Here is a 25840-nt window from a genome sequence, read left to right as displayed (position 1 = left end):
GTGTGACAATTGACAACCTCATATTTGAATTGCACATTTAAACTAATAAAAACAAAAACTCACCAGAAACTTGGAATGTTTTATAGACATAAAAACGTTTAGTAATGCCACTAAAACCTCCCTAGCAACCATTTACCTCCTTCTTTCACTCTTATATGGTGCCGCTATCCTTACCAATTTGCAGGTATCTGTTAAAACTAAACTCAAAATATGATGCAACAAAGTTGCTAAATATCCTGCCAGTAAACAATACTATACACATCACTGCCCTTAAAAGTTTGAACTGGCGTGGACTACCCCACTACCTGGAATTCGTACACAACCTCATATATAAACCCCATGCCTGTCTTGCACTAAGCTCTATTCTTCCTTCCAATCACTCAAACAGACCCCTTCATTCTAATGATAACCAACTTCTCACAGTCTATAAACCTCAAAAAGCAAAATCAGTTGTAAATAACATTTATTGCTACTCTGTTGCCAAAAGGGGAATTGTATTCCACAGGCTATTAAAATTGTAATTTACCATACTGCCTTCAAGCATCTTCTGAAAGACCACCTATCAAACTCATGGTGTTGCTCATGCTATACCCCTGGTTGAATATCAATCTTGTATACTTTTTTCTACCACTATCTGTATAGCTTCTCTTCAAATCACCACTTCCTCATTTTCACCTGGCTATTCTACCCTCTTCATATCACCTCCTCCCCATTTATACTAATCTATCTTAATCTCTCTCCCCTTTATTATTATAATTATAATAAACACATGAATTGTACTTATTAGTATTGTGAAAAGGACATTCTGCAGAATTATATAGTATATTACTTAGCTTTTTCTCATTGTTCTCTTTGTAACATATTTTTTTATATCTCTATGCCCTACAATGTTGTTGATTATCTTTGAAATTTATAATTTTCAACTGTTTTTTTATGCAATGTCTTTGAAAAAAAAATGTCTTCATTAAATTAAGCTTTTCTCCCCAGGCCTCTACTAAAAATGGACTCTTGTAATCCAGCTGGTAAACAAATGTCAATAAATAAATATTCTTTAGAACTGTAGTTTCCATTGAATAAATGGCTAGGGATCTCTCTAAGCAAATGTATTTAAGTGGAGTGTTTAATTGGAAATGTGAAACTTGAAGGCATAATGCTATGGAACTAGTTATTTATTAAAGTTCTAAATAAAATGCTTCTTTTTAATTTTGTTAGAAGATTTGCAACTCTGCTTAATTATCAGTCAGTAGGCATGACTAAATGTAATATAGTTAAATTATTGAGCACATTATTATATAGTCATAGATTTGTAGTTCTGAAAACCTGATTCTAAAACTGTTTTTATTTTATTTTCATTTGTTTTTTACATCATCAAGGTGCGGGATTTTTTCTCTTGGTCTTCCGAGCTGATGAGAAAGATGAAAGCTGAGGAAATCATCCGTGATGTGTCAGCAAGCAGCTTACAGCTCAACATGCATAAGCAGCTTCTTGCAGATATTGATACCAGAGAACAAACATATGATCAGTTGGTGAGACTTGGCCATGAAGTTTTACAGGAGAATAAATCAGCATACAAAGAGGTACATCTGAAATACTCTGCTGTGTTTCTTTTATTTACTTATTTGCTTGTATATTCTTTAATAAATATGGGGATACTATTTCTGATGGCAAAAATTAAAACTCATACAAAGAGCACTACTAGAGCAATACAAAAATATGTATTGCTCTGGTAGTGAACCTACATGTTTTTTAACCAGCCTGACACACTATGTCATGCTAATTCAGAATCTCAAAAAGCTTGCAAAGATAGTTTTAGCCTTGTACTGGTCTTAAACAAACCTGACATTAATTAATTTATTATCAGGGAGTTATAAACCAGAAAAGCAGTATTATCAATCTAATCAGTGTCATTAGTATGATTTTTTAGGTTTTTAAGTATGTTATAAGTAAACATTTTTCCAGATTCCTGCAGTGAGTTTTGAAGACAAAACAGTTAAATATAGACCAGGCAAGCACATGTACATTTCTGATCTGTTAAAAGGATTTTGTCTCAATGAGTAAAAATAGGATCTTTTGCAGGAAGATTTAGAAGTCTTGGGGGTTATTTCCCAACTGCCAGTGTGATACATGAAAGCTGGTAGAGCTTTAAAAGTGCACTGTAGAAGACAAAGAAGCCACTACTGAAGGAAAGTTGGCATTATTAATTATTCACAAGGCATTCAAGTTTCAGAGTACTATCTATTGTGAGATAAAGATGTGATGGTCAAGGTATTAATACCTAAATAGATGAGAGAAAAGATGTTACTAGAATCACACTTAGGTATTCTTAAGTACAAAGAGAGAGAGAGAGCCTGAGATATTCTCTCTTGGTAAAAAGCTGTTACAGGTGGAAAGTAGAAACAGAAAGCAGTGCAGACTTATCAAATATACAAAAAGTTGCATACTCTGAATCTTAAAGAAGCATTACTTGTTCATGATATACTAGAGGTGTCATAGAATAAGACTGGAGCACATATAGTTTACTTTAGATAGGACAAGTATTTGATTTCTGTTGACTACAATTGTTAAGTTTCAAAAGTAATTAAACTGGAAGGCAATGCAAGTGTTACTGTTACTGCAGAACTGAAATGTATTTGTGCTAAATGGGATTTCAGACAATTCATTTTAGATAATGGTCTGTACTTTAGTAGCCAGTAATTTAGGAACTGTACTTGAAAATGGAAATTTACATATCTTATAAGTAGTATTCCAATATATCTGCTGCGCAATAGGAAGGTTGAAAAGATGATTTATTCAAAAACCTTATAAAGAAGAATAACATTAATAAAATCAAACTGCCGTTTCTTCATATCTGACTATAAAACATTTTGCTTCACAAAATAGGACTTTCGCTTATTATAATTATTTGTTTATATAAGGGTCTATATTAGAACACCAAACATTCAAAATGTCGAGACTTCTACTATCAAACCCTACCAATCAAAAATACTAAACATCGAACATTCAGAACAGCAAATCTTTTCCTAGGGAAAATAATTCACTGTTCCAAAACACATACACACAACACAAGCACACAAAACAAACAGCAATCCACACACATACACCTGAACTCTTACACCTAACCCTACACTAAACTATACACACACCACTAACTATCCACTTACCTTAACCCAAACCCTAACCCTAAGGTCCGTCACTATCGCACACTCACCTCACCCGCGCCCTAACCCTAACTCACCTAACCCGTCATAACCCTCATGTCCACACAATCGCACACATACCTAACCCGCACCCTAACCCTAATTCACCTAACCCGCCCTAACCCTCATGGCCACACAATCGCACACATACCTAACCCAAAATCAATCGCACACTTACCTGAACCCGACCCGTAACTTTCCACCAGAGCACTGAAAATACCGAAGCAACAGAAATGGACAACCAAATTCTTTCCCTAGGAAAAAATGTGGTTCTCTGCTTCTTCGATATTTTTAGCGTTCGCTGCAAACGGATCGATATTAGAACACTCGACATTTTAAATGTTCGGTGTTCTAATATAGACCCTTATATAATTGCATTTGCAGCATTGCCTCTATAGCTGCATCTAATTTTTGAAACCTGATCTGCAGAAAAGGTTAACTAAAGTAGTCAGTACAGAAAAGGTTAAAAGAGAGAAGTTGTAGTGGTGATTTTTCTCTACACAAGGTGTGGATGTGAGTAGTTTGATTGTAGATATCAAATGTTTCACTAGGAATGTTGCACTAGCTCTGCAATTTGGCAATAGTACAATGAATAATACTAATGTTTCTTTATTTAAGAAACCTTCAGTCTATATACCTGCATTACATCCTTTACTTGAATGTTTTGAGAAAGCATGCACTAATGATTTTTGAATGCAGTTTGAAAACAATAGGATGAAACCTGAATTCTTTAATTTAACAAAAGAGGAGAAATTAGCTCTGAAAAAGCTGCAAGATAATGTTGATGTAGTAATAAGACCAGCGGATAAAGGGGGTGCTACTGTATTATTGGATAAAAGTTATTATGACACCACTATTGCTGAAATGTTGGCGGATAGTACTACTTATATGAAATTTACTATGTCTGATTTAGACAAACTAATTAGAACAGTACATGCTGATTTATATGACATGCTGATATGTAATATAATAGATGAGGCTCTATATAGGTATTTTTTAGTTGAAAAGCTTTTAGTACCCATGTCTAGAGGTCTCCCCAAAATACATAAAGCCCTGGACAAACCTCGATTAAGACCAATAGTCTCTGGCAGAGGCTGGTTGACTGAGAGTATGTCAATTTACTTGGAGAAACAGTTGAGACCTATAGTGGACTCTACAGATTCAGTCTTACATGACACCCAACAGTTTTTAGAAACATTAGCACCATATAATTCTGGTAATAAACTAAGAGAGTCAGATTATATGGTAACACTAGATGTTACATCTTTATTTACCAGCATACCTAATGATGTAGGTGTGGATTTCCTTAGATTGTATCTACTATATAAAGGTTTGAATAATAATCAGATCATGAGAATTACTATGCTGTTAGAATTAGTTCTCACGAATAATGTTTTCACTTTTGATAGTGGCTACTACCTCCAGACAACAGGAGTAGCGATGGGCACATCTTGTGCCAACTCTTATGCCAATCTAGTATTGGCATATTGGGAGTCTACTTACATATTAGAACATATTACATACTCTAAGTATATTAAATACTACAAGAGGTTTGTGGATGATGTCTTTTTGATTTGGGGAGGTGACTTGGAAAGCTTGGAAAATTTCATTACATATATAAATGGTACTATGATGTTCTTGATGCTGACTAGTACTGTTTCACAGAGAAGGACTGAGTTTCTAGATGTACTACTGAGTAAGGATAGTGAGATATTAACAACAGAGATTTATAGAAAACCCTGTAGGAAGAATGCTATTCTGCATAGAGATAGCATGCACCCTCCACACATACATAAGTACATTATTAAGAATCAGGCTGTGCGCCACTCTCGGTTAATAAGTAATGATTCCATATTCTCTGAGGCCATTATAGGTATGGAACAAGAGTTTATAGAGAGGGGCTATTATAGGAGAGACCTTACAGGGTTATATGAAGTTGAACGTAATGAAGCAGGTCTACCTTACATTAAGAGAAATAATCCAATACGAACACAATGAAAAATGAAAGAACAAGTAAAGAGAAGGGTAGTTATCCCCTATACTAACAATAGTTCTGTTGTAAATATTATCAAGAAACATTGGGGAATTTTACAGCTAGATGATAATATTAAGAGCTTAGTAGGCACTGATCCTGGTTTTAGTTATAGAAATACCAAGTCACTTAAAAGACTTCTTTGTTATGAAAGGAAGGGGATAAATAGAATTACTTCCCAAAGGAAGGGAACATATGCCTGCCATAATTGTAATCATTGTGGCTTTATTATGAATTCAAACATACTTATACATCCAGATACTGGTGTTAGATATGAATTTAGTCACTATGCAGACTGTAAGTCTGGAATGTAGTGTACCTTGGTCTTTGTAAAAAATGCCAATGTTTTTATGTTGGCAAGACCAATAGGACACTTAGGGAACGGATCAGGGAACATGTTTATGCTATCCATAGAGAGAATGAGGGTAATGCTTTGGCTAATCATGTTTTGCAACATGATGCGACACATGTCTTCAACGTTATGGTTTTGGAACATATACATGCTACAGAGAGGCTAGGAAGCATCAGGAATGGTACTGAAAAGGAGGAAGCTAAATGGATTATTAAATTGGCAGCTGATAAGAGACATGGCCTCACTGATAAACTTTCATTGAGACCTTTCTTAGTAGATAAACCATTTAGACGTTAATATTTTATATAGATATTTTATATAGATATTATGATATAGCAGTTATTATGTCATTTTACTCAGTATGATTATATATGTTTTTTGTTTTTTGTACATACGTTTTTTGCATATTGGCCTTTATAGCTATGTGTTTTAATATATGTTGCATATTTGAAGCTTTTTGCTTCTGTTTTGAATCAGTTTTACACCAATAGTATTGTTTTTTATTGTCATGTATTTGATACTATGTTTGTATAGGTGCATTACTGTTATATAAGCACTTTTGAAAGTATGAGTTGATATTAAGTCTGATGAAGCGTCCTGAAAGACGTGAAAGCGCTTACTACTTTTAATAAAAGAATGATTTTTTTGCATCTTTCCTGGGATTTATTACTGCCTCTCATCTGGTTTGCTTTGATTGTCGTGGTGTATCTACCTCTTACTTGGTCGGTATTTTTCTCTATAAGGCAAAGCTGTACTACCTGAAATATACTTCGGTGACAGAAGTAAGATGAGATGTGATTTGGAAGTAAGCATACCTTAGACTGAAGGTTAAGAAAGGAACTGGTTGAAAGGAAATGGTTTACTAAAGCAAATGCTGCAGTGTGAGATTAGAGACATCATGGGAATGAGTGTGCACTCTTTCTTTAGGTGCTATTTACAAATAAAGCAAATAGGGCAGAGCAATGCTGTATAAAGATTTCCACATCTTAAGGGGATTATGGCACTTCTAGCTGGAAAAAAAACATCATCCAACTCCATTTCTATGAATGCATAATGATTTCACGGGACTAAACACCATTAGTTGAAGACATGGTCTGTGCTTTTAAGATAAAGTGCGTTGCTTTTGCTGCAACTTTTTACTGGTACCTAGTTCGACAGTCAATTCTCAGTAACACTCTTTCCTGAGTGCTTCCTAACATTATGTATAGTAGTCTGAAAACATTAGCTATATGAAGGAAAGCTGAATCCCTTTGTCCCTGAAGTACAAAGCAATACTGCTTTAAACAAAGCAGCATAAGAATTACTCAGCAGAGCAAATCATGGGTTTTACAACCTGGCATGCTGTTACCATTTTGTTTTCTCAATAGTGGATACTGGAGAAATCCTAATTTAGATAACATTAAAAGGAAACTGGCCTTTTATTACTTTAGATTTTAAGCTTTTGATAAAAAGAGGTAAAGCAAAGTAGGACTGCTTTACAAAACAGGTAGTAAAGAGAAACCAAAGATGGTATTCAGCCCAAATATTTAATTGATATATACTGTTAATGTCTGCCTGTTGTCATCAGTGATGCACTCTGTTTTTTTTTGTAAAAACTTGGAAATCTAGAGCACAAACATAGCTCTCAAACTTCCATCTCCAAAATGAGGAACACTTCCTCTCATAATGTGGAACAAATAGGAAAACTGTGGAACACTTACTAATAGCTTACTAACAACTTCAGCTACAAAGCTCACAAGATGGTCATAATGTGCTACTTTATACTTATAAAAAGTTATTTTGATAAATTAATACAATTCACTACTATTTGCTATTGATATCAGTTCCTAATGCTGAATGTGTGACAGATCCTATAAATGTGGAACTGTGAGGAACATGAGCTTTGTAAGACTCGGAATGATGAATATTCCTCACAATGAGGTACAGTTGAGAGGTATGACAAAGTTCGACATCCATTCTCGTTCTGTTTTGTTAAATATGTGTTTACCACGTATCTGCATCTGTGTAAGCATAGCATTTTTATTTCCATTTACTACTGAATGCTGCTTTCATTATCTCCCGCTAACATTCCTTACCTATATAACAAATTACTCCCAGATTGTGTAGCACAGAACTTCCCTTTCATGACAAATACTATGGAAAAAAAACAAGCAGCTTTCATTTTTCATAATTATGTAGTTAAGAGTGCTGTTTGATGGGGGAGCATATTTTATGACTGCTGTTAAAATTTAATTTCAGTATTAGACAAAAATGTAACATTTTCCAAACTACTCGCCAAGTGTCTGAACAGCTGCAGGAAGAAATTCCAATATTTTAAATCAGGGTGTACATGAGTCATGGCAGATTTTGAAAAGCAGCTGGTATGAATGTGAGTGTATGTGCATGTGTGTGTCTGTGTGTGTGTGTGTGTATAGATACATAATGCTTTTTGTTTCTGAGATTGCATACGTATGATTCTATGTGGTCAGAGAGTAACTGAGAACTTCTGGACAAAATTAAGGAGATAATAGTTTCCAATGCATCTGTCAGGCTATCTCTCTATATATCTGTCTATTTGTCTAACTAAATAACTTTGTTAACTTGGTGGGGAAATTGGCCTAAAGGACTCTTTTCAGCTACAGTCTGTCAGACATTACATATATAATTTAGTTATAGTGTATAGAATCATACACGCACACATACATTTAAGTAACATTTAAAGCGTTTACATTAAATAAAGTTACATGTATTATTATGTATACATTATAAACAGTTATATATTTCATTTGATTGTTAAAAAATGATAGATGTATTTTAAGCTATAGCTGCCTCCTGTATACTACATTTATATATTATGTATCAGTACAGACACTTGATAGGTTTTTCATTTTATTATCCCTTTGTTCGGTTTGCATGTAGTTCTGCACTCTGCTGTCAAATGCTCCAGCAGCTTTCTTTTAAATGAAGGCCATTTTTTACTGCTTCTGCTTTTGTAAGGTAGAGGATTTTAAGCTGTTGGGACTATTTTAGTTACAAATCTCTTTTGAAAGGAAGTACTTAATGGATCGCATTAATGTCTTTGTTGATGGAGGTAGTAGCATGCAAATAGCAGTTAGAAAGTTATTGTCATTTTTAGGATAGCTCAGGCTATGACTCCAAGAAAGTTTAATTTTTCTTTTTTTTCCAGACGTGACCAATATCAAGCTCTCCTCTCTACACCTAAGCAAGCCATTTCTTTGCCCTTCAGGTGCAAGAGCCAGGCCCATTTGTTCCCAACCAGGGAGATAACCCTATGCCCCATTCATTCCCTATTTGGGGGAAAGACCCTTATTAGTTTGTAGTTAGGGCTTTATTCCTCTCCGTCACTGGGCAGTTTACTTTCTGAAGTATTGTGCAATGATGCTCCCTGTTGTCTGACAGAGGGAAGAAATGACAGATTTTACTAGCCATAATTTGTAAAGGTTTTATGCTACAAGGGAGTTTTTGCTATTATGGGGAGGTGGTTTTAGAAGTAGTAAGTGCATTCCTGTTGCTCTTTTTACTACAAATGTAAGTGGGTGGGTGCTCTTCTATGTAAATTTTTGTTGGTCAAGGGTTTTCTCAATTATGTAGACAGAGTGGGCTATGACAGCTAGTTTATAGTTGAAAAGTACTCCTAGGTTTTCCATATCACACCATAAAAAAACTCTTCTTTCTCAAAATATTCTACTGATCTGACCCTGAAAATGTCTGTTTTCTGAATAATGTGTATTTGAGGTTGGGGCTGTTGATACCTTGAAGAATTTGTAGGCTTTCATCTTGTGTCCAGAAAAGGGATGCCAGCCACTCTATTATTAACCAAAACCTGGTCAGGGGAACATCTGGAGAAGCAGTTGATGATGTTACAAAGTTTATCGGCACATAAGATATCAGTGACTTAAGTCACTGCTTTTACAGGGGCACACTGCGCAGCACATTTAGAGCACCTCCACTCTATGAAATGGAAGGCTGTAGATTAGTATCACCAGAAAAAAAATTGATAAAGTAAAAAACAGTGCCAGAAAGCGTTGAAACTCCGTCCAAGCAGTTTATTCAAACAATGGTAAAAACAGACCAAAATAAAAACACGAATATCTTTTGTTAACGCTTTTAAAACCAAGAATCAACGTGCGTTTTCGTCCTTGTGTATAGGACTTCATCAGACAACACTTTAATTAATTAAAACCTTTATATACTAAATGAAATCAATCTACATGTGTAAATTGTCCATTGACCTTACTTAATTAATTCAAACCATCCTATCACAATAAAGGAACTCATGAATATTAATGCCTATCAGGGAAATGTAAAAAATCCATCAACTACATGAAATGCTTGCTCACATTTGCACTTGTCCATTTTTGTCTTAAAAAATACTTATAATTATAAATAAATATTCGATTGATAATCCATACACTCATTAATAAATAAAGATATAAATATTTAAAAAACATGTTTAAAAACAACTTCCTAAAAACATTTTATTCTCAATATATGTATATAAATAAGAAATGGTATGTTTAATGAATTGATGCCCTCTAGTGTCAATTATGAACATTACATCAGTTTGTCTAAAGCTTATTAGCTCTTAGTTTAAGAAGGGGTGTTATGGTTAGGAAATCATTTAATCCAGGTTTAGTATTGGAATCCAAATAAACCTGCCACCATAATTCTTTAGATTCCAAGATTTCCTCCCATAATCCACCCCTGATGTCTGGCAAAATTTGGTCAAGTACAAAAAATTGGAACTTATATTCAGGACATATAGTAGTGTGTTTATATAAAGCATTTGTACTCTTAGCTTTCAGAATGTCATAATTATGTTCATAAATTCTTCTTTTCAAACAGCGTTCCGTTTTACCTATGTAAAACGACTGACATTTCTGACAAATGGCCACATAAACAATACCCTTGCTTTCACAATTATAATAATTTCTACTTTTAAGCCATCTCTCTCTACTTTCAATATAAATTGCTTGCTTATTAATAATGTATGGGCACTGTTGGCATCTGCCACATCTATATGTCCCATTCCTACGTTTGTTTCCCATAAGTAATTTACCACTATTTCTTTCCAATATTTTGCCTATATTTGGTGGATTTTTATACACTATTCTAGGTGCCATTTTAGTTATTTCTTCAATATCTGTTAAAGAGCTGAATTTATTCCATTCTTTTTTAAAAATTTCTCTTAATTTAATATTTGAATTATTGTATTCCACTATCAAACTTCTCGAATAATTAACATGTTCCACGTTATTATTCATATTTTCTTGATTATGCATGTCCATTAACCTCTGGGGACCCTCATTTCTTTCTAAAATTGGTCTAAACCTATCTAGCCTACCCAACTCAACCTCATTCCTTTCACTATATTCTTCTTGCTATAGAGGGGATGTGCACTATCATAATGTAAATAGGAATTTACATATGTGTCTTTTCTATAAACCTTACTTTGAAATTTACCCTTCTCTTTATATATTTCTATATCTAGGTATTTCAACGTTTCTGTGTTTACAGTGTACGTAAATTTCAAATATGTAGTCGTTTGATTAATGTATTCCATGAATTCTAAAAATTTCTCCTGTGTCTCTACCCATAAAATGACTATGTCATCTAAAAATCTGTAGTACTTTATCCAGCATTCCTTAAATCTACAGTTGACTATAAATTGTTCTTCCCATTTGGCTAAGACAATATTAGCAAAGGTGGGGGCACAAACTGCCCCCATCGCAACACCCGTCCTTTGTTGGTAATATTCACCATCAAACATGATGAAATTATATTTTAAAACGGTATCCATAAGTGTCACACTTGCTATCTTGTCTTCCAGACAAACTTTCATCACTGAATATCATTTGTTCAAACATGTCCATCCCCTCTCCAAAAGGAATACATCCAAACAAGTCGATGACATCTATAGTTATAAACAATAAATTATCTCTATACATATTTTGTCTTATTACCCCCAGAAAGTTCCAAGAATCCTTTAATATTAAATTATTTTTTAACCAAATATGTTTGGTTTTTAAATCCACAAATTTGGCCAGCGGGCCGGTCTTAGCCCCTGCAGCCGAAACTATAGGTCTAAGGGGGGGTTATTTCATGTCTTTATGGATTTTTGGTATCCCGAAAATATAAGCTATCTTAGGTTTCTTGACTTCCAAAAATCTATAAGTTGTGTCATCTATTACTTTCTCTACCATCAAATTTTGTAAAATTATATCAATTTTTTGATAGCCTATATTGATTTCATTTAGGGATACCACTCCATATTTGTAGTTATCTCTCAAGATGGTATTTAACTTCCCTTCATATAATATTTTGTCCATAATGACAATACCCCCACCCTTGTCCGGCTTCATTATTCTGAGTGAGGTATTACTACTTAAATTATTTAAGACCTCCATCTCTTCCTTATTCAAGTTATAATGAACCCAACCTTTATTACAATTTTTTCTAACTGAGCTAGTTATTAAATTCTCGAAATTCTTAATCTGAGGAATCAAGGGGGGGTTGAAAATTGACTTTCTCTTTAAAACACCTTCATTTGTTCCTTCTCTTTTGATACCAGCCCTGTTAGCCATTATTTCCAAATTAATTTTTCTCGTGAATAGCTTAACATCTAAAATAGTACGTGTATGATCACTTCTCCTGTTAGGTATATATTTCAAACCTTTACTAAGTAAAGAAAAATGGTTAGGATTCAATATAAGGTTACTAAAATTGTAAATAGTAAAATTATTATACGTATGTTTCACTTCATCCTGAACTATTATTTCCCTATTTGAATCTATATGTATGTGTTCTAGGGTCGGGGCATCTACATGTATCTTCCCCTCCCTCTTCTCCCCCCTCGATTCTGAAAATTTCTTCCATGATAAGAATTGTTTTCATACTCAGTACCCCTTTCACCTAAAGGTGGAAATTCCACATCATAACTTTCACCATACCATCTATTATCTACTCCAGTCCCTTTTTTATAATCGTAGTCTATATTAATACTATTACTGTTCCATTTATTTCTATATTTATTTATTTTGTTTCCTTGATATGCTGGTTTAGGGTAATTGGTATGATTTTCATACTCCTTTACATCTCTATTTAATTTTGACAATTTACGCTGTATCACCTCTTCACATTTCATATCTATTTCATTCCTTATTTGTAGGTATTTATCCTTTTCCTCTTTAATTCCATGAAACAAGTCTGTAGTGATACAAGTGTCTAATAACTCAATTTCACCTCTCAACTCCATTTGCTTACTTTCATTTTCATTTATAATTAACTGAATAACCTCTAAACCACATTTGTTAAAAGCATCAATTAAACATTTGTGAAAATGAGAACCAATCTGTACATTATTAGGGTATCTATATACCCTTAAACCTTTAGGGACTATCTCCCTTTTTAAACATTCCCTTAGATAGGCATTTTCGATACTAAGTATTCTATGTTTAGTTAATAAATTATTTAATCTACCAATTTTCATACTGTAGGATTCACCATCATGAATAACTTCATCATTACTTATCAAATTGTCAAATTGAATGTCCCGTTGGAGCCATTCAGAAGTAGTTTTTTTATAGTTGTTATTATTAAAAGAGGCAACAGTACCTTGCAAGCCAGAATTTGGCTTCGCATTTCTTTTGGGTTTAGCACCCAAATCCTTGCTGAATGTATTAACCAGTTCTTCTTCCGTGGATCTATCAAGTAACAAGCCTGGGGTATCGTTGGGGTTAAACATAGTTCCAACTTGGAGGTCGCCAGCTCCGTTGTTATCGCCAATGAGCTCCCTCTTCCTTTTCTCCTTTGGTTCCTCCAAATCTTCGGCTCCGTCTACTCGGTCCACGAAACGCTTGCTTCCGGTAATTAGACTTGCGCATAAGGGTGTTAGCAAATCTATTAATTCGGTGAGTTGCCCTATAAGCCTCCTGGCCTGTCCTGCTTCCTCCTGCGCTTCACCGGACATCCTGCCTGAACTCGGTACCAAACGATTTCCCTTCCGTTCACCAATAAACACCAAACCAGGTACCAGCACTCCAAATAAACTGATAAAGTAAAAAACAGTGCCAGAAAGCGTTGAAACTCCGTCCAAGCAGTTTATTCAAACAATGGTAAAAACAGACCAAAATAAAAACACGAATATCTTTTGTTAACGCTTTTAAAACCAAGAATCAACGTGCGTTTTCGTCCTTGTGTATAGGACTTCATCAGACAACACTTTAATTAATTAAAACCTTTATATACTAAATGAAATCAATCTACATGTGTAAATTGTCCATTGACCTTACTTAATTAATTCAAACCATCCTATCACAATAAAGGAACTCATGAATATTAATGCCTATCAGGAAATGTAAAAAATCCATCAACTACATGAAATGCTTGCTCACATTTGCACTTGTCCATTTTTGTCTTAAAAAATACTTATAATTATAAATAAATATTCGATTGATAATCCATACACTCATTAATAAATAAAGATATAAATATTTAAAAAACATGTTTAAAAACAACTTCCTAAAAACATTTTATTCTCAATATATGTATATAAATAAGAAATGGTATGTTTAATGAATTGATGCCCTCTAGTGTCAATTATGAACATTACATCAGTTTGTCTAAAGCTTATTAGCTCTTAGTTTAAGAAGGGGTGTTATGGTTAGGAAATCATTTAATCCAGGTTTAGTATTGGAATCCAAATAAACCTGCCACCATAATTCTTTAGATTCCAAGATTTCCTCCCATAATCCACCCCTGATGTCTGGCAAAATTTCGTCAAGTACAAAAAATTGGAACTTATATTCAGGACATATAGTAGTGTGTTTATATAAAGCATTTGTACTCTTAGCTTTCAGAATGTCATAATTATGTTCATAAATTCTTCTTTTCAAACAGCGTTCCGTTTTACCTATGTAAAACGACTGACATTTCTGACAAATGGCCACATAAACAATACCCTTGCTTTCACAATTATAATAATTTCTACTTTTAAGCCATCTCTCTCTACTTTCAATATAAATTGCTTGCTTATTAATAATGTATGGGCACTGTTGGCATCTGCCACATCTATATGTCCCATTCCTACGTTTGTTTCCCATAAGTAATTTACCACTATTTCTTTCCAATATTTTGCCTATATTTGGTGGATTTTTATACACTATTCTAGGTGCCATTTTAGTTATTTCTTCAATATCTGTTAAAGAGCTGAATTTATTCCATTCTTTTTTAAAAATTTCTCTTAATTTAATATTTGAATTATTGTATTCCACTATCAAACTTCTCGAATAATTAACATGTTCCACGTTATTATTCATATTTTCTTGATTATGCATGTCCATTAACCATTTCATCATGTTTGATGGTGAATATTACCAACAAAGGACGGGTGTTGCGATGGGGGCAGTTTGTGCCCCCACCTTTGCTAATATTGTCTTAGCCAAATGGGAAGAGCAATTTATAGTCAACTGTAGATTTAAGGAATGCTGGATAAAGTACTACAGATTTTTAGATGACATAGTCATTTTATGGGTAGAGACACAGGAGAAATTTTTAGAATTCATGGAATACATTAATCAAACGACTACATATTTGAAATTTACGTACACTGTAAACACAGAAACGTTGAAATACCTAGATATAGAAATATATAAAGAGAAGGGTAAATTTCAAAGTAAGGTTTATAGAAAAGACACATATGTAAATTCCTATTTACATTATGATAGTGCACATCCCCTCTATAGCAAGAAGAATATAGTGAAAGGACAATTTGTAAGGGGCTCAAGGATGACATCAGATGAAAAGGATTTTCAAGAAGAATGTAAGACCCTTACAAATATGTTTTTAGAACGTGGATACCCCATGAGTTTCATAGAGAAGTTAAGGAATGAGGTTGAGTTGGGTAGGCTAGATAGGTTTAGACCAATTTTAGAAAGAAATGAGGGTCCCCAGAGGTTAATGGACATGCATAATCAAGAAAATATGAATAATAACGTGGAACATGTTAATTATTCGAGAAGTTTGATAGTGGAATACAATAATTCAAATATTAAATTAAGAGAAATTTTTAAAAAAGAATGGAATAAATTCAGCTCTTTAACAGATATTGAAGAAATAACTAAAATGGCACCTAGAATAGTGTATAAAAATCCACCAAATATAGGCAAAATATTGGAAAGAAATAGTGGTAAATTACTTATGGGAAACAAACGTAGGAATGGGACATATAGATGTGGCAGATGCCAACAGTGCCCATACATTATTAATAAGCAAGCAATTTATATTGAAAGTAGAGAGAGATGGCTTAAAAGTAGAAATTATTATAATTGTGAAAGCAAGGGTATTGTTTATGTGGCCATTTGTCAGAAATGTCAGTCGTTTTACATAGGTAAAACGGAACGCTGTTTGAAAAGAAGAATTTATGAACATAATTATGACATTCTGAAAGCTAAGAGTACAAATGCTTTATATAAACACACTACTATATGTCCTGAATATAAGTTCCAATTTTTTGTACTTGACCAAATTTTGCCAGACATCAGGGGTGGATTATGGGAGGAAATCTTGGAATCTAAAGAATTATGGTGGCAGGTTTATTTGGATTCCAATACTAAACCTGGATTAAATGATTTCCTAACCATAACACCCTTCTTAAACTAAGAGCTAATAAGCTTTAGACAAACTGATGTAATGTTCATAATTGACACTAGAGGGCATCAATTCATTAAACATACCATTTCTTATTTATATACATATATTGAGAATAAAATGTTTTAGGAAGTTGTTTTTAAACATGTTTTTTAAATATTTATATCTTTATTTATTAATGAGTGTATGGATTATCAATCGAATATTTATTTATAATTATAAGTATTTTTTAAGACAAAAATGGACAAGTGCAAATGTGAGCAAGCATTTCATGTAGTTGATGGATTTTTTACATTTCCCTGATAGGCATTAATATTCATGAGTTCCTTTATTGTGATAGGATGGTTTGAATTAATTAAGTAAGGTCAATGGACAATTTACACATGTAGATTGATTTCATTTAGTATATAAAGGTTTTAATTAATTAAAGTGTTGTCTGATGAAGTCCTATACACAAGGACGAAAACGCACGTTGATTCTTGGTTTTAAAAGCATTAACAAAAGATATTCGTGTTTTTATTTTGGTCTGTTTTTACCATTGTTTTAATAAACTGCTTGGACGGAGTTTCAACGCTTTCTGGCACTGTTTTTTACTTTATCAGTTTATTTGGAGTGCTGGTACCTGGTTTGGTGTTTATTGGTGAACGGAAGGGAAATCGTTTGGTACCGAGTTCAGGCAGGATGTCCGGTGAAGCGCAGGAGGAAGCAGGACAGGCCAGGAGGCTTATAGGGCAACTCACCGAATTAATAGATTTGCTAACACCCTTATGCGCAAGTCTAATTACCGGAAGCAAGCGTTTCGTGGACCGAGTAGACGGAGCCGAAGATTTGGAGGAACCAAAGGGGAAAAGGAAGAGGGAGCTCATTGGCGATAACAACGGAGCCGGCGACCTCCAAGTTGGAACTATGTTTAACCCCAACGATACCCCAGGCTTGTTACTTGATAGATCCACGGAAGAAGAACTGGTTAATACATTCAGCAAGGATTTGGGTGCTAAACCCAAAAGAAATGCGAAGCCAAATTCTGGCTTGCAAGGTACTGTTGCCTCTTTTAATAATAACAACTATAAAAAAAACTACTTCTGAATGGCTCCAACGCGACATTCAGTTTGACAACTTGATAAGTAATGATGAAGTTATTCATGATGGTGAATCCTACAGTATGAAAATTGGTAGATTAAATAATTTATTAACTAAACATAGAATACTTAGTATCGAAAATGCCTATCTAAGGGAATGTTTAAAAAGGGAGATAGTCCCTAAAGGTTTAAGGGTATATAGATACCCTAATAATGTACAGATTGGTTCTCATTTTCACAAATGTTTAATTGATGCTTTTAACAAATGTGGTTTAGAGGTTATTCAGTTAATTATAAATGAAAATGAAAGTAAGCAAATGGAGTTGAGAGGTGAAATTGAGTTATTAGACACTTGTATCACTACAGACTTGTTTCATGGAATTAAAGAGGAAAAGGATAAATACCTACAAATAAGGAATGAAATAGATATGAAATGTGAAGAGGTGATACAGCGTAAATTGTCAAAATTAAATAGAGATGTAAAGGAGTATGAAAATCATACCAATTACCCTAAACCAGCATATCAAGGAAACAAAATAAATAAATATAGAAATAAATGGAACAGTAATAGTATTAATATAGACTACGATTATAAAAAAGGGACTGGAGTAGATAATAGATGGTATGGTGAAAGTTATGATGTGGAATTTCCACCTTTAGGTGAAAGGGGTACTGAGTATGAAAACAATTCTTATCATGGAAGAAATTTTCAGAATCGAGGGGAGAAGAGGGAGGGGAAGATACATGTAGATGCCCCGACCCTAGAACACATACATATAGATTCAAATAGGGAAATAATAGTTCAGGATGAAGTGAAACATACGTATAATAATTTTACTGTTTACAATTTTAGTAACCTTATATTGAATCCTAACCATTTTTCTTTACTTAGTAAAGGTTTGAAATATATACCTAACAGGAGAAGTGATCATACACGTACTATTTTAGATGTTAAGCTATTCACGAGAAAAATTAATTTGGAAATAATGGCTAACAGGGCTGGTATCAAAAGAGAAGGAACAAATGAAGGTGTTTTAAAGAGAAAGTCAATTTTCAACCCCCCCTTGATTCCTCAGATTAAGAATTTCGAGAATTTAATAACTAGCTCAGTTAGAAAAAATTGTAATAAAGGTTGGGTTCATTATAACTTGAATAAGGAAGAGATGGAGGTCTTAAATAATTTAAGTAGTAATACCTCACTCAGAATAATGAAGCCGGACAAGGGTGGGGGTATTGTCATTATGGACAAAATATTATATGAAGGGAAGTTAAATACCATCTTGAGAGATAACTACAAATATGGAGTGGTATCCCTAAATGAAATCAATATAGGCTATCAAAAAATTGATATAATTTTACAAAATTTGATGGTAGAGAAAGTAATAGATGACACAACTTATAGATTTTTGGAAGTCAAGAAACCTAAGATAGCTTATATTTTCGGGATACCAAAAATCCATAAAGACATGAAACCCCCCCCCCCCTTAGACCTATAGTTTCGGCTGCAGGGGCTAAGACCGGCCCGCTGGCCAAATTTGTGGATTTAAAAACCAAACATATTTGGTTAAAAAATAATTTAATATTAAAGGATTCTTGGAACTTTCTGGGGGTAATAAGACAAAATATGTATAGAGATAATTTATTGTTTATAACTATAGATGTCATCGACTTGTTTGGATGTATTCCTTTTGGAGAGGGGATGGACATGTTTGAACAAATGATATTCAGTGATGAAAGTTTAAGTCTGGAAGACAAGATAGCAAGTGTGACACTTATGGATACCGTTTTAAAATATAATTTCATCATGTTTGATGGTGAATATTACCAACAAAGGACGGGTGTTGCGATGGGGGCAGTTTGTGCCCCCACCTTTGCTAATATTGTCTTAGCCAAATGGGAAGAGCAATTTATAGTCAACTGTAGATTTAAGGAATGCTGGATAAAGTACTACAGATTTTTAGATGACATAGTCATTTTATGGGTAGAGACACAGGAGAAATTTTTAGAATTCATGGAATACATTAATCAAACGACTACATATTTGAAATTTACGTACACTGTAAACACAGAAACGTTGAAATACCTAGATATAGAAATATATAAAGAGAAGGGTAAATTTCAAAGTAAGGTTTATAGAAAAGACACATATGTAAATTCCTATTTACATTATGATAGTGCACATCCCCTCTATAGCAAGAAGAATATAGTGAAAGGACAATTTGTAAGGGGCTCAAGGATGACATCAGATGAAAAGGATTTTCAAGAAGAATGTAAGACCCTTACAAATATGTTTTTAGAACGTGGATACCCCATGAGTTTCATAGAGAAGTTAAGGAATGAGGTTGAGTTGGGTAGGCTAGATAGGTTTAGACCAATTTTAGAAAGAAATGAGGGTCCCCAGAGGTTAATGGACATGCATAATCAAGAAAATATGAATAATAACGTGGAACATGTTAATTATTCGAGAAGTTTGATAGTGGAATACAATAATTCAAATATTAAATTAAGAGAAATTTTTAAAAAAGAATGGAATAAATTCAGCTCTTTAACAGATATTGAAGAAATAACTAAAATGGCACCTAGAATAGTGTATAAAAATCCACCAAATATAGGCAAAATATTGGAAAGAAATAGTGGTAAATTACTTATGGGAAACAAACGTAGGAATGGGACATATAGATGTGGCAGATGTCAACAGTGCCCATACATTATTAATAAGCAAGCAATTTATATTGAAAGTAGAGAGAGATGGCTTAAAAGTAGAAATTATTATAATTGTGAAAGCAAGGGTATTGTTTATGTGGCCATTTGTCAGAAATGCCAGTCGTTTTACATAGGTAAAACGGAACGCTGTTTGAAAAGAAGAATTTATGAACATAATTATGACATTCTGAAAGCTAAGAATACAAATGCTTTATATAAACACACTACTATATGTCCTGAATATAAGTTCCAATTTTTTGTACTTGACCAAATTTTGCCAGACATCAGGGGTGGATTATGGGAGGAAATCTTGGAATCTAAAGAATTATGGTGGCAGGTTTATTTGGATTCCAATACTAAACCTGGATTAAATGATTTCCTAACCATAACACCCCTTCTTAAACTAAGAGCTAATAAGCTTTAGACAAACTGATGTAATGTTCATAATTGACACTAGAGGGCATCAATTCATTAAACATACCATTTCTTATTTATATACATATATTGAGAATAAAATGTTTTTAGGAAGTTGTTTTTAAACATGTTTTTTAAATATTTATATCTTTATTTATTAATGAGTGTATGGATTATCAATCGAATATTTATTTATAATTATAAGTATTTTTTAAGACAAAAATGGACAAGTGCAAATGTGAGCAAGCATTTCATGTAGTTGATGGATTTTTTACATTTCCCTGATAGGCATTAATATTCATGAGTTCCTTTATTGTGATAGGATGGTTTGAATTAATTAAGTAAGGTCAATGGACAATTTACACATGTAGATTGATTTCATTTAGTATATAAAGGTTTTAATTAATTAAAGTGTTGTCTGATGAAGTCCTATACACAAGGACGAAAACGCACGTTGATTCTTGGTTTTAAAAGCGTTAACAAAAGATATTCGTGTTTTTATTTTGGTCTGTTTTTACCATTGTTTGAATAAACTGCTTGGACGGAGTTTCAACGCTTTCTGGCACTGTTTTTTACTTTATCAGTTTATTTGGAGTGCTGGTACCTGGTTTGGTGTTTACCAGAAAAAAAATGTTTATTGTTAATCTTATCAACTGCTGTTCATTACATTCTGTTTTTTGTTCAGCTATTGTATCCAAATCATTACATGGCTCTTATTTTTGGTTAGAACTATTAATGACAGTTTAGTCCTTGGTTAATTACGGCAACACAAACTGAAAAAATGAGCTTTCATTCTCAATTTATGTTTATACAACAAAACTGCAGCATCTGTTTTAACCTGTGGGTAAAATAACACCTTGATATTACAGTGGTACAGGACCCCTTAGCATTGTTGCTTCACAGCATTTGAGTCTTCATTTCATTGTGTGGCCTGTGTACCTTCTGTGTGGAATCTGTCATTCTGTGGCCAGTGTACCTTCTGTGTGGAATCTGTCATTCTGTGGCCAGTGTACCTTCTGTGTGGAATCTGTCATTCTGTGGCCAGTGTACCTTCTGTGTGGAATCTGTATACACTTTGTGTCTGTAAGGGAATTTACTAGGTACTCTGAAGATCTGCTGTAAATGAATTGGCATCCCTCAGAATTGTCTGCAGATGTTTGTTGTATGGATGTGACATTTTATATAATGTACATCTGCTTCAGTGTAGTTTAAAAGGCATTGTGACATAGCTATGTAAGTGTTATCAAAGTTCACTACTCATTCTTAAGAGAAAAACTTATTTCACAGTACAAAACATATCACGGTTTGCATATGTGTACACAGACTGTATTTGTGCAACATCTTACCAGAGTAGAGTAATTCAATTATACATTCTGCTAACACATACTGAGAGAAGAGCTTGTAAAAATTAGAAAAAAAAAACTGACTTTTCCATGAAACCTCTGTCTAGGGCAGTGATGGGGAACCTTTTGGGCTCGGCATGTCAAAAATTCTAAAAATGCCTAACTTGACTCTGCTGATGTGTCACCCTCACCCCCAAAAATAAAATATAAATAAATAAATAAAAATAAATAAAATAACATAGCTCTGAATACATAAGGGTAAAATCTCAACCGAATCAGGGACAAATCTAGAAATAAGAGACATGGACAGTTTTAAACTACTAGTACTATTAATTTGAGACAGTGATAGAAAAAAATTAACATGGATTAATATACATTTTCTGAAGTAAAATAAGTCTATAAATCTAATTATTGTCATTATTAAGTGTAAAAACTCAGTTTCAGGAGGGATCAAGAGGGACAGCTGAGCGATATGTAAAACAGCACATTCCTAGAAATGCAGACTACTTGCCCTTTGCAGAAGTGTAACCATGAATAGAAAACAATGTCAGCACTGCCCTTTAAAGACTATCAAGAAAGTATATCGAAATAGTCTTTGAGGTTAATAACTTCCTTACCTCCACAGCAGTGTTGTTGAACTGGCTCCTCACACAAAATAATTCATGCATTTCATATGAGCAATGAATGCAAAAGCTGTTTCTTTGGTAACTCGGGTGTTGGTGAATGCTGGAGTGTCACCCAAAATGTTGTGGCATGTCACCTTTGACACGTGTGTCATAGGTTCGCCATCACTGGTCTAGGGGGTACACTTGACTGGGATTCCAGGGAGACATTTCTCTTAAGACTCATTTATCATTTGGAGATCAACTAGGGGCATGGTTTACCAAAGTTTGTTTCAAACAAATCATAGTCAATATACACAGTTGAGATTCAAAACAAAAATTCTGAATTGAATATCCCAGAAAACTCCAATATATATAAATCACACCACTTAGCTTAAATAGTGAATTATTGAATATGTTCTCAAACATCAGATGAATAATTGCAAACATAATTATGCTCACTTTGTGGCTGATTTCATACCTTCCATAATAGGAAATGAATTCTAATGTCCTCTATGGATTACTCACACCATTGCAACTCACTCTAACAACCATATGTCTTTGCTACAGCCCCAAGTTCACAGTTCGACAGTAACTCTAACATAGAACACAGTACTCGGTGCATGTTTATTGGTGTAGGTAGTTGTCTATTTACGCAATGCATATGGATGATATCAGAGCTGACTGTGTGTTCCTTGTGTAACATTGTTAGAGAGGAGTGTAAGCCATCTGCCTTCAGAGCTAAAGTAGCAGCAGCAGCCTGTCACAAGCAGATACTGCGTGCCAAATAACAGAAAAGTCAGAACTGTCTCTTGAAGGGCAGAAACTGAAGAGCGATGGGAGAAGACGTTCTTCTGTCTCTCACTAATTGGCCAGTACAGTACTTTGTTGCATTTGCCATATTGCACACTGTTTGTGAATGCACTATTTGACAGACATACCACACATATCTTCTACAGAACCGAATATGCTGTGCTTCAGTAACTATAGCTCCCAACTTTTCTGCTCAAAATCAGGGAAAATAAAAAAAAAAATGCAGGCTAAAGGCTCAAATTATGGGACAATTTTTAGACACTATACTAATTCGCTTAAAAAGTTAATAAAACAACATGCTTTCTATCAACATGAATTTTCTGAACAGTAATAAAGTATAAAACGTTAATGCTTGGCGTTACTGACCAAATGTATTTCTCAGTGATTTACCAGAAAATAAAAAAAAAATATCTCTAATAGGGCAATAATACATGGCAAAATCAGGAAAATTCTGCAAAATCAGGGAGAGTTGACAGGTGTGGCTGTAACTGTATTGTCATACTACAATTAGTGCTACACATGCATACACATACTACTTAGATATACCACTAAGTATCCTTGCTGGTGTGAGCTACAGCGTGCCAGTTTTCTTTCTGTACTTCAACAAGGTCATGGCAGAGTGAATGCCTTGGGAAATCCATGAGTGCAGTACATGTTAAGATAATGTCCACAGTCCTCTTTAAGCCTCACAGTTCCTGGATAGATTTGAGAGCTGAGCAGTAGTGTAAGTCACCCATGGGAACAGTAAGGATGGGTATGAGTGGATTTTCTGAGATCATCCAAGTGTATCTAATTAGTATTAAAATCTATCATGTGTTAAGTTGTAACTAATTAACAGTACATTAGCTTAGCTAACAAAAGAAAACACCAATAATCATCAACAATAAATGTTTAATAAAAATCACATTTCAGAACATATATAATAACTCATAATGTTGCTGCTCTCAATTTTAAACCAGTGGATATTGAGATAAATTCATTGAACCCTACTTATTATCCCAGTCACCAGCTCTCACACTTTTTGAAACCTTTTCTAAAAGAAAGTTATTTTTTTTTTACATGTCCACATACAAAGTAACACATAATGTTGCTGCTCTCCATTTTAAAACAGTGCATATTGAGATAAAATCATTCAACCCAACTTATTATCCCAGTCATCATCTCTCACACTTTTTGAAATATTTTCTAAAAATAAAAAGATAGATTTTTTTAAATGTTCACATACCTTAGATGGTTTATGCAGGGCATTATCATTATCATTGTTCTTAATGCAATAATTAGCCATATTTATGTGCCTCTGCAGCATCTTTCCATATTCCAAATGAAAAATGCATCACATGAGCAGCACTTAGCAATGTAGACAATTCCAGATGTTAAACAACTGAGGGCCCTGGACAACCAGTACACCTGGGGTTAAACAATTGCAGGGCCCTGTACAACCAGTAGACCTGGGGTTAAACAATTGAAGGGCCTTATACAACCAGGAGACCTGCGGTTAAACAATTGAAGGGCTCTGTACAACATGTAGACCTAGGGTTAAACAATTGCAGGGCCCTGTACAACCAGTAGACGTAGGGTTAAGCAGTTGAAGGGCCTCATACAACCAGTAGACCTAGGGTTTAACAATTGAAGGGCTCTATACAACATGTAGACCAAGGGTTACACAATGGATGGACACTGGGCAACCGATAGACTTAGGGTTAAACAATTGAAGGGCCTTGGATAAGCAGTAGATCTAGGGTTAAACAATTGACGGGCTGTGTACAACCTGTAGACCTTGGGTTAAACAGTTGATGGGCCCTGTACCACCAGTAGACCTAAGATTAAACAAATGAAGGGCCCTGGACAACCAGTAGACCTAGGGTTAAACAACTGAAGGGACTATACAACCAGTAGACCTAGTATTAAACAATTGATGGACCCTGAACAACCAGTAGGCCTAGGGTTAAACAACTGAATGGCCCTGAACAATCAGTAAACCTAGGAGTAGCCAACAACTGTAATGATAAGTCCTTCATAAATATACTATATTTTCTACATGCTTCATGTTTAAACGCACAAAAGTGTCATGATAGTTTAATAATCTTAGAATGACTATTTTATTCAAACCTTTGTTTTAGAATCTTACTTTGTTTGAACACATTTGGGGGAAAACAAAACTAGTAGATTACATGAAATTCTTCTACCAGATTCCAATTTTTAGTAACAGCATTTTGATGGTCTTATTACAAAATTACAAAGACGTGTCTGGAGTGTTTTACCCCGGGCCTCCTCTGGAAATTGGCTTCATTCCAAGTCAGACTTTCCCGGTTAACAAATGTTAAATAAATAAATAAATATGGAAAAGAACAGGAACATCAGGAACATGGCAGGAGTATGTTTTTTTTTTTTTTTTTTTTTTTGCTGCTATGGCAGCTGTTAACTTCTCGATAACTGGATCAAGTCTAGAATTCATTAGAAATACCATCCAAAGAAACAAAATTTTGGGTTAACTCCTGTGTAAAAACATTTTTTTTAAGATTATCAGCTTCTGTAAAAAGATGGTGTCGTCAGCAACCATATGGGACACACAGACCACCTGTCTCTTAATCAGGTTATGCTGTAACAACAAAGGATGGTTATTGTTAAAAAAATAAGTATGTATCGTAAACGGTCTGT

At 34.1% G+C, this 25840-nt stretch overlaps 1 protein-coding gene across 1 annotated transcript in view; it reads left to right on the top strand.

Annotated features, from left to right (window-relative positions):
• Positions 1–25840, top strand: part of SPTBN5 (spectrin beta, non-erythrocytic 5) — a 1783454-nt gene that overhangs the window by 763903 nt on the left and 993711 nt on the right. Inside the window, exon 34 of the mRNA XM_044073536.1 lies at positions 1374–1577. Coding sequence (XP_043929471.1) covers positions 1374–1577 — 204 coding nt within the window. The remainder of the gene's footprint in view (positions 1–1373; positions 1578–25840) is intronic.

The sequence above is a fragment of the Protopterus annectens genome, chromosome 6.part0, assembly GCF_019279795.1.
Source record: "Protopterus annectens isolate FY-2018-M chromosome 6.part0, PAN1.0, whole genome shotgun sequence".
Taxonomy (NCBI): Eukaryota; Metazoa; Chordata; order Ceratodontiformes; family Protopteridae; genus Protopterus; species Protopterus annectens.
Note: the sequence above shows the minus strand (reverse complement) of the source record. Positions and strands in the feature narration are given on the sequence as shown.